At 45.3% G+C, this 19,534-nt stretch overlaps 1 protein-coding gene across 2 annotated transcripts in view; it reads right to left on the bottom strand.

The window, feature by feature from the left end:
• Window positions 1–13,522, bottom strand: part of rab15 (RAB15, member RAS oncogene family) — a 141,925-nt gene extending 128,403 nt beyond the window's left edge. The window contains exon 1 of one of the 2 annotated variants that reach the window (XM_041215141.1): window positions 13,255–13,522. In XM_041215141.1, the coding sequence (XP_041071075.1) occupies window positions 13,255–13,378 (124 nt within the window). In that variant the 5' untranslated portion in view covers window positions 13,379–13,522. The remainder of the gene's footprint in view (window positions 1–13,254) is intronic. The other variant, XM_041215139.1, reaches the window with a different exon arrangement.
• Window positions 13,523–19,534: the final 6,012 nt, after the last annotated feature.

The following is a 19,534-nucleotide window of genomic DNA, read 5'->3' as shown; positions in this document are numbered from 1 at the left end:
TCACTATTCTTGCTCCACAATGACACACTGTAAAATCTACATTGTGTCAACAGGCTCCCACGTCATCTCAGTTGCTATAATAAATCCCAGGAGAAATGTGAATTTGTGAATGAGATCATTCATCAATAGGGTCAAGTCTCATTAAATCAAATGACAGCTCAGGAACAGCAGGGGGTGAGTCAGCCCTGACTCTGAGCTTGCTACAGTCTGCATCAGCGCAGCATCTCCCTGGCAAGCACAAGGAGCTGAATCTTAGATGATGAATGTGGAAACAGGTATGCAGTGTAGTCAATCCTTTAGGATACAGCAATAGCTTTTTAATTCATAGAGAGCCTGCAGGTAAATGGGTGGAATTTAAATGAGGCCGGCGGGGTACTGATGTCCGTCACCAAAACTGGCGACACTCCAGCCGACCCCACCTCCGGGAGCCCTGAGGGAATTAAACCCCTAATTGGTACTAGGAACTCTGCTACAGAGCTCCCGGCTCCACAGCCAACAGTTAATTGCCTGGAGGAAGTAAGTAAAGGTGGGATGGGGGTCGCTGTGGTGAGAGGTAGGTTGGGGGGGGGGGGTGCCAGGGGAAAGGGCAAAAAAAAAAATTGGCTCTTTTCCATTCAAACCCTTCCATGACCCCCCCCCACCTACCCCACCCCACATACCCCCACCCACCCCCGCACCCCCCCCCCCCCCCCCCCCCCCCCCCCCCCCCCCCCCCCCCCCGCCCCTAACCAACCCCCACCACCACCATCCCGATGCTGGATCCTTCAATCAGGCACTAAGTGCCTTGGAATAATGGAGGCCTCCTAGGATCACCCAGAAGGTCTCCATGCATGGCGTGTCCCCCACCCGCTGCTGGTTAAATACCAGGGATGGCAGGATAAGGGCGCTAAATGGGCATTAATTGCCCACTTAAAGGGCTCAACTGATGTCCAGGCGGGAAGATTAGCCACAAGCCTTCTCACCCCAGACTTAGTCTAAAATGCTATGCATTTAAACACTGAACATTATTAAGCAGAAGGACATGGAGAAACAAGAAGAAGGTTTCCAGGTGTAATGTTTATTTAATAAGCAATTGGTAACTGTCTTTTGTGTGCATACACAGGTGTTGCCGCAGTGTTCAAAAAGACTCGTGTCAGATGAAAGAAAGAAACAGGAAATAATTTCATGCATGAACTTGTAAAAGGCAATCTTATCTAACAAAATTTCACATGTGGGTTCCACCCAGATAGAAATCATATCACAGAATCTTTACAGTGCAGAAGGAGGCCATTTGACCCATCAAATCTGCATTGACTTGCTGAAAGAGCACTCTACCTCGACCCACTCTCCTGCCTTATTCACCTAACCTTGCATACTCTCTCTTCAGATAGCAATCCAATTCCCTTTTGAATACCTCGATCAAACCTGCCTCCACCACCCTCTCAGGAAGTTCGTTCCAGACTCCAACCATTCTTTGGGTGAAAAAAATTTTCCCCACACCACTTTTACTCCTTTTGCCAATTATTTTGAATCTGTGCCCTCTAATTCTTGATGCTCTCTTGAGTGGGAACAGTTTCTCACTATTTACCCTGTCCATACCCCTCAGGATCTTGAATATCTCTATCAAGTCTCCTCTCAGCCTTCTTTTCTCCAATGAAAACAATCTATCCTCTTCAATCTTTACTCATAGCTACATTATCCCTGGAATAATTCTTGTGAATCTCCTCTGTACTCTCTCCAATGCCTTCACAGTATGGTACCCAAAACTGGACACGCTACTCCAGATGAGGCCTAACTGGTGTCTTATACAAGTTACACATGACCTCCTTACTCTTGTACTCAATGCCCTTATAAATAAAGCTTAAGATACTATATAATTTATTAACTGCTCTCTCAATATGCTCTGCCATCTTCAATGACTTATGTACATTTACACCGAGGTCCGCCTGTTCCTGCACCTCCTTTAGAGTTTCTCCTTTTATTTTATACAGTCTCTCTGCATTCTTCCTGCTAAAATGAATCACTTCACACTTCTCTGCATTGAACCTCATTTGCCACTTGTCCGCCCAACATGTCTATGTCCTTTTGAAGTTCAAGACTATCCTCATCACATCTGACAACATTTCCAACCTTCGTATCATCAGCAAATTTTGAAATCCTCCCTTGCACATCACAGTCTAGGTCATTAATATATATCAGGAAGAGCAAGGGTCCCAACACTGACCCCTCTGGATCTCCACTACAAACCTTCTTCCAATCTGAAAAACAACCATTTAATCACTATTCTGTTAATTGTCATTCAGCTAATTTCTTATCCAAGTGCCTATTTTCCCATTTATTCCATGAACTAAAATTTTGCTCACAAGTCTGCTGTGCAGCACTGTATCAAATGCCTTCTGAATATCTACATACGCCACAACAACAGCGTTTCCTTTATCAACCTTCTCTGTTATGTCCTCAAAAAACTCCAGCAAGTTAAACATGATTTTCCCTTAATGAATCCATGCTGGCTTTCCTTAATTATGCTGCACTGGTCCAAGTGACTATTGATTTTAACCCGAACTAGAGTTGCCAGAAGTTTCCCTACCACTGAAGTCAGACTGACTGGTCTGTAGTTGCCAGCTTTATCCTTGCACCACTTTTGAACAAGTGTGTAACATGCGCAATGCTCTAGCACCACCCCTGTGTCTAAGGAAGATTGGAAGATTATCACTAGTGCCTCTGCAATTCCCACTCTCACTTACCTCAGTACCCTTGGATGCATCTCATCCGACCTTGGTAGCTTATTAATTTTCGGTAAAGATAGCCTTTCTAACACCTCCTTCTCAATTGTAAGTTATTCTAGTGTACCAGTTATCTTCTCTCACCTCAGGCTAGGTAGCTCTTCTTCCTTTGTAAAGACAGATGTAAAGTACATGTTTAATACCCCCACTATGTCTCTGCCTCCACGTGCAAGTTCCTTTTTGTTACTCCCTAATCAGTCCTACTCTTTCTTTTATCTCCCGTTTATTATTTATATGCTTATAGAAGATCTCAGGATTCCCTTTTATATTAGCAGCCAATCTCTGTTCATGCTCTCTCCTTGCTTGCCTTATTAGCTTTTCACTTCCTCTCTGGTCCTTCTATATTCAGCCTATATTCTGGATTCTATATTCTCCATTGTATTTTCTACCTGACAATCTGTCGTATGTGCACTTCTTCCTTTTCATCTTCACCTCTATCTCTCTCATCATCCAGGGCACTCTGAATTTATTTGCCCTACCTTTCCCCTTCAAGGGAATATACCTTGACATCGCCTGCAATATTTTTTCTTTGAAGGTGGCCCATTTCTCAGCTACCATCTTTTCTGCCAACATTTGATTCCAACTCACTCAACTCAAATGCAACTTCCAATCGAAGTTGATTTTCCCCCAATTAATTATCCCTGCTCTGGATTGTTCCTTGTCGTTTTCCATGATTAACCTAAACCTTATGATACAATGGTCACTGTCTCCCGCTGTTATTTGATCCACTTGGGCCAATTCATTCCTCAGAACCAGGTCCAACAGTGCCAGCCCTCTCGTTGGACTGGAAATATACTGTTGCAGAAAATTATCCTGAACACATTCCTGGAACTCTCGCCTCCCTTGTCCCCTTGCACTATTCCTATCCCAGTCTATATTTGGATAATTGAAATCTCCCATTATAATTGTTCTATAATTCTTGCACCTCTCGGTAATTTCCTTGCAAATTTGTTTCTCTACATCCCTTCCACTAGTTGGTGATCTATATACCACACCTATTAATGTTACTGCACCTTTTTCATTCCTTATTCTAGGCAGAGATTCTGTCCTTGACCCCTCTGGAACATCCTCCCCCTCCAGTACTGCCATCTCTAATCAATACTGCCATTCTCCAACCCCTTTCTTCCATTCTCTACTAAACACCTTGTACCCAGGAAGATTTAACACCCAGTTCTGTCCTTCTTTGAGCCAGATCTCTGTTATACCAATAATAGCATAATTCCATTTGTCAACCTGTGCCAAATTCACCAATATTATTAACTACATTCTGTGCATTCACATATATGCACATTAACCCTGATTTAATCCTCAGCCTTGCAGATGCATCACAGTGACACCAGCTGCTGCTGGAGCTCCATAGCCCAGAGATCAAGTTTCTTCAGCTAGTGAAACTTCCTGCAGGTGTAGTCATCAAGGGCACTTTGTGCCTGCACAACTGCCCACATCCTGCAGGATGCACATTCCACATGCATTTACATGCTTAAGTAATTTATATAAAGCTTATTATAGTTTGGTATAATATAATAATTCACCTGTCACTCACCAATCGTCTCTCTGTGCCAAGTCCGGAAAAGGCTATACTTACCAACCAACTTACAGGACTCTTGTGATGTCACCTTTATCTGCAAACTCCTGGCTTTCTCTCTCTGCAGCTTTAAGCTCTCAGAACTCTCCAGCTAATTACCAGTTAACTATTAACCTACTTTTTCTGCTGCACAAAGTGGAAACCAAATGCTGGAGGCTGAAAAAGGGTAGAAGGAGCACCTCCTCCCTACCCCCTTCTCCGAACTCCCAACTCAGCAAGCTCTACTTCTTGCAATTAGCCTTAACTAAAGCATCTCTTTCCCCCTAAGCACCGAATTTTCACTTTGAATCAAATTCCCAAGTACTCACTCTGTCTCGGTTTCACTCAGGCATAGTCTCCCTTACTGACTGTGCCCCTTATAAATAACATAGGAAATAGGAGCAGGAGTAGGCCAAATGGCCCCTCAAGCTTGCTCCACCATTCAATATCATGGCTAACCTGATTATGGTCTTAATTCCACTTTCCTCCCTCACCGTACCCCCCTCTGCCTCCATAACCCTTGACTGTCTTGTTATTCAAAAAATTTGTCTAACTCAGCCTTGAATATATTCAATGACCCAGCCTCTGTAAGTCTCTGGCGAAGAGAATTCCAAAGACTAACAACCCTCAGGGAAGAAATTCCTCTTCACCTCCATCTTAAATGGGAGACCCCTTATTTTTGAGACTGTGACCCCCCCTAGTTCTAGATGCTCTCATGAGGGGAAACATTTTCTCACCCTGTCAAGCCCCCTCTGAATCTTGTGTGTTTCAATAAGATCATCTCTCATTCTTCTAAGCTCCAATAAGTATAGGCCTAACCTGCTCAACCTTTTCTCCTACCTGCAAGACAAACAAAAGGAGGGTCCTGATTCAGTGCTACACACACCCGAAACATGTTTTTATTTCTTTCGTAACAGTTTCTAACTGGTGAGTTTCACATTTGTTTCATTTTGTGTACAGGTATTTGTTTCAGATTTCCAGCCCTGTCAGCTAAAATTTTCATTAACTACATAAGTGCAGGGTCTGTGCTGATTGGGTAACTTGAGGTCGAAGCAGCATTGATATCAGTGTTGGCTTTGGGTAACTCTAACAGTCCCTATGGAAATATTCCCTATTCTACTGCAGCACAGCTGAGGGCAAAAAGATTTCAGCACTAATCTACATTGTGTCACAGGCTTATCGCAAGATATGTGACACATCGATTCCTCCCCTACTGTGAGCAAAAGTAAGAAAGCATTTTCCATTATGAATTATTCTTGAGTTTTAAGATCCAGCTTTCAAACTGTGTCATTTTCTGATGAGCAAACTCCACTTCTGGGAGTTAATAACCCACAGGGAGACTCACCAGTATTTAAAATCAGAGCTAAGCCTTTTAGGAGTAAATTTACAAGGTACTTTTGGACACAAACAGTATTGGAAATCTGGAACTCTCAAGCTCATAAAGTAATTACTTTTGATCAAAGCTGAGATTGATAGAGTTTTGCCAATAGTATCAAGATATATGGAATAAAAGCAGGTGAATGAGGTACAAATCAGCCAGGCAGAACATGGCCAAGGGATTGAAAGCCTACGTTCCTATGTAGATGCTGGATTAACATGTTAACTGAACATGGCTTTGATTTAAGGTAAAGAAAAGAAACAAGGCGGCGGCACCACGCCAATACACACCAATCATGAACAACACCAGCGACCCAAAAGCCCTTGGTTTTTCTGATTTATTAAGCACTCACTGTGTTCATGTGCATTTAGCAATTATGCCCTAGCAAAACTGAAGTCAATGGGAATCAGGGGGGAAACTCTCTGCTGGTTGGAGTCAAATCTAGCACAAAGGAAGATGGTTGTGGTTGTTGGAGGTCAGTCATCTCAGCTCCAGGACATCACTGCAGGAGTTCCTCAGGGTAGTATCCTCGACCCAACCATCATCAGCTGCATCAATGACCTCCCTTCTATCATAAGGTCAGAAGTGGGGATATTCGCTAATGATTGCACAATCTTCAGCACCATTCGTGACTCCTCAGATACTAAAGCAGTCCATGTCCAAATGCATCATAGAGTCACAGAAGTCGACAGCCCCTCGAGTCTGTGCCGGTCAAACAAGTACCTAACTATTCTAATCCCATTTTCCAGCACAAGGCCCATAGCCTTGTGTGCCTTGGCTTCACATGTGCACATCTAAATACTTTTAGATGTGGACATGTTGCCCTGGACAATATCCAGACTTGGGCTGACAAGTGGCAAGAAACATTCGTGCCTTACAAGTATCAGGCAATGACCATCTCCAACAAGAGAACACCCAATCATTGCCCCCTGATGTTCAATGGCATTACCATTGCTGAAGCCCCACTATCAACATCCTGGGGATTACCATTGGCCAGAAACTGAACTGGACTAGCCATATAAATACTGTGGCTACAAGAGCAGGTCAGAAGCTAGGAATCCTGCGATGAGGAACTCACCTCCTGACTCCCCACAGCCTGTCCACCATCTAGAAGGAACAAGTCAGGAATGTGATGGAATACTCCACACTTCTGGATGAGTGCAGCTCCCACAACACTCAAGAAGCTTGACACCGTCCAGGACAAAGCAGCCTGCTTGATTGGTACCACATCCACACACATTCATTCTCTCCACCAATGACGCACAGTAGCAGCAGCGTATACCATCTACAAGATGCACTGCAGGAATTCACCAAGGCTCCTTCAACAGCACTTCAAAACCCACGACCACTACCATCAAGAAGGACAAGGGCAGCAGATAGATGAGAAGACCACCACCACCTGGAAGTTCCCCTCCAAATCACTCACCATCCTGACTTGTAAATCGCCGTTCCTCCACTGTAGATGGGTCAAAATCCTGGAACTCCCTCCCTAACAGCACCATGTGTGTAACTATACCACATGGACTGCAGTGGTTCAAGAAGGCAGCTCACCACCACCTTCTCAAGGGCAACTAGGAATGGGCAATAAATGCTGGCCCAGCCTGCAAAGCCCACATTCCATTACTGAATAATAAAGAAAAATTAGATGCTGTGATTGTGCTTTAGTTAGTCCAGTTGAGCAACAGTATATTTATCTTTCTGGTCAACTAAAGATGACAACTGCATGTGTACCACTCTCTACTCTCCTTGGGCAGATTTAGTGACTACATGCAGACTTGGAAGGGAAAAAGAATAAGGGAAAACAGACCCAATTTTCAGAAAAGTACTTAAAATGCTACAAAATATCTCTGCACTTTTTTGGGAATACTTAAACGATGACTTTGATGAATTAAAAAACAGCCAGTGTCAAACTGATTTTATTAAGTAAAGATATAGTGATGCCATGTAGCCTTAGAAGATACCTTTCTTTGCCATTCATGCAACAAATGCAAATCATTTTGGCATGAATTAGGGTTAGGGTTGCCAACCCTGGATTGACGTATTCCAGAAGACTTAAATGAGAGGTATCCCCTACCACAGTACGGCCAGCATGTTTATTCTTAACGCCTTTCCACATCAGTTGGAAAGTGAACACCCTCTTCATTCCCCAGCCAAATGATTCTTGACTGACAGTCAAACAACCTTTATTCCCTACCTCCGCTATGTTTCTAAATAATAACCAATCGTCTTTGAGGAATATGAGAAAAGCCACCATTTCTTTTCTCAGGAACCAAAGATATGATTTTTCTTTCACGTTTCTGAGGCAGTGAACATATGAAATAGGAGGAGTGGGACATTCGGCCCCTCGAGTCTGCTCCACCATTCAATAAGATCTGATTGTGGCCTTAACTTCACAGTCCACCTATCCCTGGGATAACTCTAAGTCCTGGAGATACCCAAGAAAATCCAGAAGGGTGTGCAATCCTAATGGGATTGCACTTAAGAAGCCAAACACTTAACTAGGGAGCAATGTGATGCCAGGCAGTCGACAATTTGAAGGAGCAGAATTTTATAGAGTAACTATTCCATAAGACTATTTCCTGTGAACTTCAGAATGTGCTGAAAGATGCAGATATGACTAAACATCCATGTTCATGAAATCCAGCAATTTTGGTTAATCAAGTGGTGCAACAAGCTAATTTATTAAAGGATGCAATTGTTTCTGCTTGTTGTCAGAGAATGATATGTGTCACAGTAAAACCAGATAATGAATATTAAAAAAGTGACTTAAAAAGTAGAGACATTAGGAAACTGGCCATGCAAAATTTGTGTTTGAGCCCAGCGGATCGAGCATGACCTCATAGTCCTACGTTATGTAGCCCTGCAGATTGAATTCCAAATCAAATGTGTCTCAAGCACAGTCCTCGGCTACTTTTGGTGACTGCAAAACAAAGAACATCCTTCGCTCTAATTCATTGCTCAGCTGATATGTTCCAATTTATGACATGGCAATAAATTTACAATTAGATTTGGAACTAGGTCTAATGCCCCTCAGATTTATGACTTTAGATAAAACTTCTCATTGCTGAAAAACCCCGGATAATTTTCAAACACTAATTTGCAATTCCAATCAACTTCAAAAATAGTTCAACTGGTCACTTATTTGGGATGTTGCATTACAAAAGACAGCTAGGGCTTGGCCTAAATAGCCAAGTGGTTATGGTACTGGGCTTGTAACCCCAAGATCAAGAGTTCAAATCTCACAATGGCAAACTATGAAACAATGTAACTTCATCTGAATAGGAACAGATGGAAACGTGTTTGTACTCGAAAGAGTTACAAAAGGCGGCTAGAGCAGGTGCCCTACATAAAACCACAACTGCACCTCAGTAATAATTTATAGAAGCGTTTTGGGGTATTTCAGAGTGATTTAATAAGTTATTTTCTTCCCCACTGACAACACTTGTGGTTTCAACTGCTGAGTTTTCCTGTGTTGAGAAGACTGGCTGACGAAACCCAATTCAAATTTGTCCCTCAGAGATTGAGGTTACCCCACAGCTTACTGAACACTTTTGCACAAAATTTAATAAAAGGCCAGCACTTGGTTTTTCAGATGATCAAGAGACAGGGACACAGGAAGATCAGATTCATCAATTTAACTGCAAAAACGGATTGGGAAAAACAAGGGTCAAAAAGGATTTTCTTTCAGTCAGCCAGATGCTCGACGCATCAAAAGCTTATCGTTATGCTTAAATATCACCAAGTTGGAAAATTAAGAAATTCACACAGTTTCCATCTTCCTTAAATGGAGCTTTCATTCTCCTCTCAAAGATACACATGCTACCCATGGGAGAATTTAGATGCAAATTTGCAACAGCCGAGGTTTAGGGGGTGAAGGTTACAGTAGTACTACTTTAATAAGCTGCAATTGTTACACTCCTTGGAGAGACCAATAACTTTTTAAAAGAAATGAATTTGCCAAATAACCAATGGAAATAAACTGATGGACAAGATTTCACCTGTTAAGACTTCCACTGTAACAAACTAAAATCAGCATAGATCAAACATTAATTAGCAGACAACTAATTCAGCAAACTAACGAAAAGGTTCTTTCGCAGTAACTAATGCAACCAAAATAAGTCTTAAGAAGTCATTTTACTTTGTGACACACTTCTGACAGATATGTAACATTAAAGGAACAGTCCCACAGTCACTCCCAACTCTCCAGGGGAGGTTCACTTCTTCCCATCAGCCCAGGGTGAAACTTCCAATGTCCTTCGACAATTGTTCTACACCACCCGAGTTTTCCCAGATACAATTATCTCCAGCAAGATGCACTTCAACGACTCCATGTTGCTTAAATCGTCAAGAGCCCCGTCTGTTCTGTTCCCTTTCTTTTGAACAGAAACAGAAATCTTAAGTATCCTACTTACTTTTCTTCTTGCTTAGGCTTGTCAAACAGCAACTATCCTTTTTTCTGAGAGATACTGTTAAAACTACCACTCCAGCTCCATGGGTTTTTATTTAGTTTCTCTCCTGATGGCAATTGGATCACATGAGCATTTCTCCAAACTAAGCAGCTCATCAGGAATTAGCCTTTCCCCCTTCTTCAGAATGTCCTATCTTGCCTTAAGTTAAAGGGGACTTTTAAAAAAATCTTTCATGGGATGTGGGCATCACTGGCCAGGCTAGCATTTATTACCCATCCCTAATTGCCTTCAAGAAGGTGGTGGTGAGCCATCTTCTTCAATCGCTACAGTCCATGTGATGTAGGTACAGCCACAGTGCTGTTAGGGAGTTCCAGGATTTTGACCTAGCAACAGTGAAGGAACAGCGATATATTTCCAAATCAGGGAGGTGTGTGGCTTGGAGGAGAACTTACAGGCAACAGTGTTCCCATGCATCTGCTGCCCTTGTCCTTCTAGGTGGTAGAGGTCATGGGTTTGGAAGGTGCTGTCAAAGGAGGCTTGGTGAGTTGCTGCAATGCGCCTTGTAGATGGTACACACTGCTGCCACTGTGCGTTGGTGGTGGAGGGTGTGAATGTTGAAGGTGGTGAATGGGATGCTAATCAAATGGGCTGATTTAAAAAGATTAAACATATTTGTCTTGTAAAGTTCAGCGTTTACGACACAATGCTGCAGCTCATTAGCTTGGAGCAAAAATACAAAAAAAAGTCAAACTAGAAATCTGAAACAAATACATAAAGTGCTGGAAACATCCAGCCTGACAGGCAGCATCTCTGGAGAGAACCAACAAGCTAATGTTACAAGTATAGCTCCCTCATCAGTACTGCAAAAAATTACAGATGAACAGCTTTAATAAAGAAATTAGTGATGAGAAACAAACATGCACAGATACATACAAACAAGAGAGGAATCTTGTTGCACAACAACTTTGGGAGAGAATGTAAGGGATTGGAATGGGAATAGTTAATCAGTACATCCACATGATTTCTTCGGCTAAACAGAAGTGATATGAAGTTTGCTACTGTTGTATGGCCAATGGTTTACTCCTATTTATAAGGTTACTCAACATATTGTTGTTCTGGGTACAGCCAAAATAGTATTAAAATGCCCTTGCGTCAAGTGCAGGGGTTAGGAGGATGACGATAGTCTGAAGATTTGTCAGCAGACTCCCAAGACAGAATTTTTTCAACAATGTGCTAGTGCTAAGGTAGCTAATATTTACTGGGGCTCTGTATAGGGTGCTACTGAGCAAAAAGAGCATTATCTTCCCAGGCAAATGCAATAAAGTTCAAATAAAGCTATGGAAACAAAGAGAAATTGGAACTAGTAAGAAATGCTGACTGTCATGGAGTTTAGTAAATCATATAAAGGGAGAGGGACTACATTTAGACTAGGTGCCACGGTGATAGCCCACAGAAGAAAGCTTGGTTCATATAGCTCCCAGGACAGAGATAACCACTCTAGCCTCATAGTAGAATGCTTTGGTCTTTTATTCAACATGGGATATGGACATCATTGGTTTCTGGCCTCATATCCTCTTAAGTAAAAAGACTGCCTACTTCCACGCCCATAATATTGCCCAGTCTCCTCTCTTACATCAGCCCATTTTCTGCTAAAATCGACATTCATGTTTTTATGTCATGTCCAGACTCCACTGTTCTAAAGCACTCTTGGTCAACTGTCCATCCTCCATAAACATCTTCCCAACAAAACTCCGCTGCCCATAGCCTGTCCTGTGCCAAGTCTTGCCACCGATCACTTTGAGGGGGGAGGTGGCGGAGTAGTGGTATTACTAAGGGTAATGCTCTGGGGGCCCAGGTTCAGATGGCGAAATTTGAATTCAATAAAAATCTGGAATTGAAAATCTAATGATGACCATGAAACTATTGCTGATTGTCATAAAAACCCAACTGGTTCACTAATGTCCTTTAGGTTAGGAAATCTGCCATCCTTACCTGGTCTGGCCTATATGTGACTAGTTGGCTCTTATAATGCAAGGGGCGATTAGGGATGGGGCAATAAATGTTGGCTTCGTCAGTGTCGTCCACATCCAATGAACAAATTAACCACTGGCTGTAAAACCATCCACCAAATCCACCCCAGCACCCCACCCCCACCCCCACCCCCCCCCCCAAAAAAAAAACTGGACAAAAAATGATGGCTGACATGAAGGGTGATCACTCAGTATTATGGTGACCCCATGTAACATGGGAAAAGCCAAAAGAGGAAGCATAAATGCAAGCTGTTATTGTACTATGTTCTCTCTATGTACCATTCTGCCCAATATACAATTCATCAATGCTGCTGATTCCAATAGGAAATGCACAGAGCCATTGATTCACACCAGCTGGGTTCCAATACACTTTGGAATGTAGCCTATAATGGGAGAACAATGTACAATGGGCTCTCTAGGGTAAACGTGCTCATCATTGTGCCAGGCTGTTCAACACTTCCTGACAGAACTGGAGACATCTCAGCTTCAAGGGAATCTGCCGCAGGCATTGACCTGGCTCCAATCATCATCTTGGGAATCAGCTGGACCCCCCACCAAAGTGGCCCCAATTCCCAATCCACACCCCCCACCACATCACCCATCAAATTGATGAAGGATTGTTGGCAAAAAAAAACCTTCCTTACAATCCATTTCTATCCCCACGACCACCGCACACATCGCTTTAGTGATGACTTTAAATGCATTTTCTTGCCCATGACCTTTACCAGTGCGGGATTACCGCAAATTCCCGGAGTAGGATCAAGGGGGAGTCCACTGGCGATGGGGGGGGGGGGGGGGGGAGTGCGCTTCTGCTGCTTGCAAGACCCCCTCTCCCCAAACTGGCGTGCATTTTATGTCCAACTCCACAACTTAACTCAACCCTTCCAAATGCGGCAAGTGGAAAGTTCCAAAACAAATCCCGACTTCCACAAAGCCGGGGAGAGCGTGGCAAATCCGTGAGCACCTCGGAGACTGACCGGCAGGAAGAGCTACTGCTCCAGCCTGGTCCGTATAGAAAACAAAGGCGCTGAGAGCGGAGCGTGAACCGGCGCCCAACAATATTGCAACAGAAAGCACGCACCTTTCCTTAATCTCTCTCTCTCCCCCTTACCTATAGTGGAGATGTGTGAAGCGTGGAATTGGTTGTCGGTGAAGCGGCAGAGCAGACAAGTCTTCCCCACCCCGGAGTCTCCGATCAGCAGCAGTCTGAAGAGCACATCATACTGCTTAGCCATGGTGCGTCCTCATGGACCGCAAGACAAAGTCGACCACTTTAACCAGACCGCGAAAGCCCGAGCGCGGCTCCTGTATCCCGCTCCAGTCCCATACCTGCCCCGGACAGGCGGGCAGGGTCGGACCAGCCTGATTTTGTTGCTAACCAGGTTGCCCCCACCCCACCCCCCACCCCACTTGCTCTGACTGCAGGCAGCGTGCGGTTATTTTCGCATTCTCCACTGCCTTTCTCTCTCTTCCCCCCCACCCCACCCCACCCCCCAACCCCCGGCGAGACCTGCGCTGCTGTGAGGACACACGGACACAAGGAGTCTTTCCGCTCCTCACACTGGAGAGGAGGAATGGGGGTGTGGGGAGGGGACTCCGTGTCTGCAATGAATGACGCGGTGTGTGGGACTCCACCTCAAAGCAGCCCAAGTCCAGGAGGCATCCATTGACACAGCCACCCATTCTCCTTTCCCTTAGTCCATTCTCATTTCCCTTAACCCCTTCCTTTTCCTTCTCATTTCCCTTAACCCCTTCCTTTTCCTCCTCATTTCCCTTAACCCCTTCCTTTTCCTCCTCGTTTCCCTTAACCCCTTCCTTTCCATTTTCCCTAAACACATTCCCTTTCCCTTTCCCCCTGGCCCAGATTCCCTCCCCCTACCCCCAACCCTGCTTCCCTCCCCCTACCCCCCAACCTTGCTTCCCTTCCCCCCAACCCCGCTTCCCTTTCCCCAACCCCGCTTCCCTTTCCCCAACCCCGCTTCCCTTCCCCCTCCCCCCATACCTGCTTCCCTTCCCCCTCCCCCATACCCGCTTCCCTTCCCCCTCCCCATACCCGCTTCCCTTCCCCCTCCCCCATACCCGCTTCCCTTCCCCCTCCCCATACCCGCTTCCCTTCCCACTCCCCCATACCCGCTTCCCTTCCCCCTCCCCCATACCCGCTTCCCTTCCCCCTCCCCCATACCCACTTCCCTTCCCCCTCCCCCATACCCGCTTCCCTTCCCCCTCCCCCATACCCGCTTCCCTTCCCCCTCCCGCATATCCGCTTCCCTTCCCCTTTCCCCCAACCCCACTTCCCTTTCCTTTTCCCTTAACCCCTTCTCTTTCCCTTCCTTCAGCCTATTGTCCAACTGATTTCATCTTTTTTCTCAAATCTTCCTTTTTATGTTGTGTGCTGGTTTCATTTGCTCGTTTTAATTTGGTTCTTCCTTACACTGACCTTTTATCAGCTTATTTCTGCTCCCTCATTCCTAGCCTTCATCCTTTTCCTGATTTGATTCCCCCTCCTTTGTGTTTATTCTTTAAGTTGAGCGGTAGAATTGAGGGGTTTTCTCCCCATCAAGTCTGCTACTGGCACTTTTTAAATAAAATTCACCGTAACAAGTCAAGACAGATGTGCGTCCACACCCTGTGCTCTTACAGACGGCCAGCACAGACATGGTGGGCTGAATGGTCTCCTTCGGTGCTGTAAACATTCTATGATTTCTGCGTTCCCCACCAGGACCAAAATAATACATTATTGATATCGGGACTTATCTCACAGCATGTATGTCTAATGGCCTTGGAAAGCACATCTTGTTCAATTAGCGATTTAGGAAAGTAATTAAACAGCACCAACCTGATCCGGTGCAAGTCGTTGCATTATAACAGAAGCAGGGAAAACACTAAACCATTCTTCACAGTGATGAGAGACAATGTTTTTGCAATTTACATCCTGTTCAGCAGTTGGTTGATTGTACTCCAGTTGCTATCATTCTTGCTTTGCATTGTCCTGATATGAGGGGAATATACAATGTTCACTTCACACACACTGTTACTGAGGAGACTATGATGCAGAAAAATGCCTCTTTTATAGTTGGTATTGTGGCACCTTTTTTTATTTCTGTTGATTGGCTAATTTGGTTGTACAAATTGTACAAATGACCATATTTTCACTAACTTGCCACGAGGTTTTCAAATTATGTTATTTTATTCACTCAGAGATAGTGCTTGACTGTAGTTTACAATGGTGTATATGCATGGAGCAGTGGTTTTACTGATGGGGGAACAAGCATCAGGGGCTATTCTGTTGGAAGGGAGTTTGTCAAATTCTGGTAGATCATGATTAATTGCCGTTTGTTTTTGGTGAGGTAAAGGAGAATTATAATCCCATGTCAAGGAACTTTACTTCAGAAGAAAATAATACTGAAGATCTCCAGATCCAGTAACTCAAACAGGGTCACTAGTCCTTTCTTCCACTTGGGGAACAAGACAGTTAATGCCATTGGCCTATCACTCTGGTCATCTGTCCTATTTATGCTACATATATAAATCAAGACATTTTTCTGAAATTATTAACATAATTAGTGGTTTTTGGAAGGAAGGCACTAATATTGACAGCTGTTGTGTCAGAAAATAACGTCCAGCATCTGTTAAATGATGCTGTCCCCCATTGCTTGTGCTGGCTTTTTCTTTTATCATGTTCTGTGCCTCTGTTGCCAAGTAAAGCAATATCATCTAATATATATGGTGAATGGAAATCTTCAGAGTCCAGACAGAGTGCACTGCCTCTTTTGCAGAAAAATAATTGGGAAAGGTAGCTGGAGGGCCAAAAAGCACAGTGCAGGGCAGCATAAAGCTCAAAAAGGAACACCAGACAAATCGTACAGGTTAGGTGACCCAAAACTTGGGCTTTAAAAGCCTAGGAGCAAGGAAATGCTGAGAATTTAATGTCGAGTTGCATACGTGTTCCCTGGTAGTTTGCTGCTTGCCTATTTACCCCTGACTTCAGGCGAAGAACACTTCATGCTTCTTCCCAACTAGGCTTGAGCTCGGAATAACAGAGAATGCCTTGAAAAAATGCTTTTAAATTGCTTCTCAGGTAAATTCATGACTGAACATACACTTTTCCTGTTGTAAGTTCGTGGGCAGGATTTTGAGGTCGTCGGGTGGGCGGGTCCGGGAGTGACCAGGAAACAGTCCTCTGGCCGCGCTTGGCCCCCGACCACAATTTCACGCTGGTGGGCCAATTGAGGCTCGCCCAGTGTGAAACACAGCTCGTCACTGATTGGGAAGGGCTGAGCAGGGGCAGGTGTCTGTCGGCCGCCGGGTCCAATGGCAGCCCGGTGACCGGTTTAAAACAGACCAGGCAGTCCCTGAAAGGCTGCCGTGGAAGAACATCTCCTCTGCGTCTTCAACATTCAAGTGATGGAGTTGAGTGCGGCTGGACACTTGGATGAGTGCCTCACTGCCCTCCTGGAGGACATGGCTGCCAGGAGGGACACCCTTGCCCCCAGAGATGGGGGGAGGGAGTCACCGCATCTCACCAAGAAGGTGTGGGAGGAGGTGGCAGTGCTGGTGAGCAGCCATGATGTGGCGCAGCGCACATGGGTACAGTGCCGGAAGCGCTTCAATGACTTGCTGCTCTCAGGAAGGGTGAGTACCCATGTTGGCATGGGTCAGTGTGCAGAAGTGTTAAGGTGTAGCCATCCCCACCTGGACCGTGGGACTGGCTGCTCCCTTCCAATGGGGCCAGCACAGGCTCCACTGGCCAGAGGACGACAACCAAGGTCATCAAGGCCAACAAGACAGCAGAGTTGGCAGGTCATCTCCAATGCCAGTGCCAACAAGGGGTTGGGAGGGCACTAAGGCATTGGAAATGTAAGTTAAAGGCATCATGAGCACAAGAGGGACAGGTCACGAGTGATTTTCTGTTCATTTATGTTTGGTTTATCTTTACTGGACTGAAAATGAAGACTAGAGAAGGTTATGTAAATTTTTTTGGATTGTCAAAATGAGATAAATTTTGTTTTTGTCGTAATGGCCTGAGTATACTTCACCTTTTTATCTTTTTTGGTGCAGGGTACACCAATATGTAATGCTGGACATGGGGGGGCACAGACAATGAGTGTTCTTTGGGTTCAAATGAAAGGGTCATTTCAGATATCTGGAATGGAGGCGGCAGCCCTGGCGTATGTTTGAAGCTGATCTTTGGTAGCCTAGCTGAAGGAGCGTTGGATCAAGACGTCCCTGCCTCCCTAGAGGTTACCAAGGTCTGCCTCCACACCCTCTTCTGACTAACTACAGTACTAATCACCTGTGGCCTGTGTAGTTGCATCAAGATTCTCTTCCTACAGTGGGTCCCCACTTGCCAGAGCCAGATTGTGGAGAGTGCAGCATGCAACCACTATCAATGACATCCACTCTGTGGGTTATTGTAGTGCACCTCCTGAACAGTCCAGACATTGGAAGTGCATCTTGAGAAGAGCTATGTTCCTCTCTACCACTGCCCTTCTGGAGGCATGACTCGTATTGTAGCATTTCTCTGCCTCCGTTCTTGGGTGGCGGAGAGGCATCATGAGCCACCTCTTCAACAGATATCCTTGTCACTGAGCAGCCATCCATCCAGCCGGGCTGGAGCTCTGAAGAGTCTCAGCACCTGGGAGTGTCTCGGGATGTAAGTGTCAAGGAAGCTGCCAGGGTACCTTGCACAGACTTGCAGAATATGCATCATGTGGTCACACACTATCTACACGTTCATGGAGTGGAATCCCTTCCTATTGATGAAGGCACACAGCTGACCCACTTGCGCCTTGATGGCCACATGAGTGAAGTTGATTACACCCTAGACACGGGGGAACCCAGCAATCACTGCAAAGCCTCTGCTTCGTTCAGCCAGTCCATACAGTAAAGAACAAATGTCAGTACCCACCTGAACAGAGTTTCTGTCACCAGCTTGATGCACCTGTGAATGGCTGATTGGGAGGCTCCACACAGATCCTCCACTGACCCCGGGAAAGAGCCAGAGGCATTGAAGTTGAGGGCCACTGTGACCTTCAGAGCCACTGGCATGGGGTGTCCACCCACACAGTCGGAGCTGATCTCAGGCCCAATCATCTGACAGATGGAGGTCACAGTCTCCCTTGAGAGGTGGAGCCTCCCTCAGCATTGCACCTCGGACATATTGAGGTAGCTGCATCGCCGCCTGTAAACCCCGGCAGCAGGATGGTGGTGTCTTCTGCGGCCCCTTCTGCCTAGGACTACCTGCTGTCCCTGGGCCCCTTGTCCTGCATCTCTCCTCCCACTGGTTGCTCCCCTGGAGGTTGCATAGGCCCACCAGGCCTCCTCTCCCTTCTGCCCCCCCTCTTCCTCCTCAGAGGAGGTGACTCCAGCGGAAATCCCAATCCCCATTACCAGGGTAACAGAAGGCTGTCCAATATCTGCAGGAGTCCACACGGTCTGAATCCTCCAGGAGCCTTAGAGACACCAAGGAGACCTCGAAATGAAACCTGGAAATGCTAACAATGAAGCCCTGAACAGACATCAAGCTGCCAAGTATCAGCAGCAAACTATGTACCAAATTCCCCACTAATGAAACTGGCAATGCTGCTCACCCATTTTATCCTGCCCGTGGATGAGGTTTTCGAAAATGTCGGCTGGCATCTTTCTTGTTTTGCCCATGCAACGAGCGCAAAATCGCGTGGGCAACAAAAAATCAACGTCAGTTGGCTTTTTAATGGCCTTAAGCGGCCTCTTAATTGATGGTGAGCACAACTCCAGCACCTGCCGTCAGAAATATCACACGCTATTTTACACCCGATCTGGCTGGTCGCGTGCCTCCCCAGGGGACATAAAATTCTGCCCTAAGTTAAGTTTCACAATTAAAGGTGCTGCGAAATGTGGTGGCTGTTTGCTTATGGCCTGATGCAAAGTGATGCTGTTTGTCCTGATGGTATCTCTTTGCGTGCCGAACATTCTGAGTGTTGTGTGACATTATTTTTGCCCCCAACATTTGTTTTGTTTTCAAATTGGAAAGGAAAGGTGCATGTGCTTGGCGATTTATGATTTTTTTTCCTGAATTTTCACTGCACTGGTTATCAGCACCCATTTCCAAATACCCATGAAGAATAAGCATTCAAGTTGCAGCATGCAGCCTATGGTTGCACCTCATTCATAGTCCAAGAACAGCCTGGCAAACTGCTTTCCATAATGTTTTACCACAGAGTGGAAAGATATGGGCCAATGGCCACTGCTGACCATCTGGCCAGTTCTTGCTCATGAAGAGAGGTGACAAGCTGATATTAGGTCTTCCGTTCCCCCATCCTACCTCCCACCGCAAAAGAGGAAGGGCAAGTCACCCATTAAAAAGACCTGGGGTTTACCCAGGTTTACCCAGCCTGTTGGTGGTATAAGGA

Source organism: Carcharodon carcharias, chromosome 20 (genome assembly GCF_017639515.1).
Source record: "Carcharodon carcharias isolate sCarCar2 chromosome 20, sCarCar2.pri, whole genome shotgun sequence".
Classification (NCBI taxonomy): domain Eukaryota; kingdom Metazoa; phylum Chordata; class Chondrichthyes; order Lamniformes; family Lamnidae; genus Carcharodon; species Carcharodon carcharias.
The sequence above is the reverse complement of the archived record's forward strand: the minus strand, read 5'-3'. Positions and strand labels throughout refer to the sequence as shown.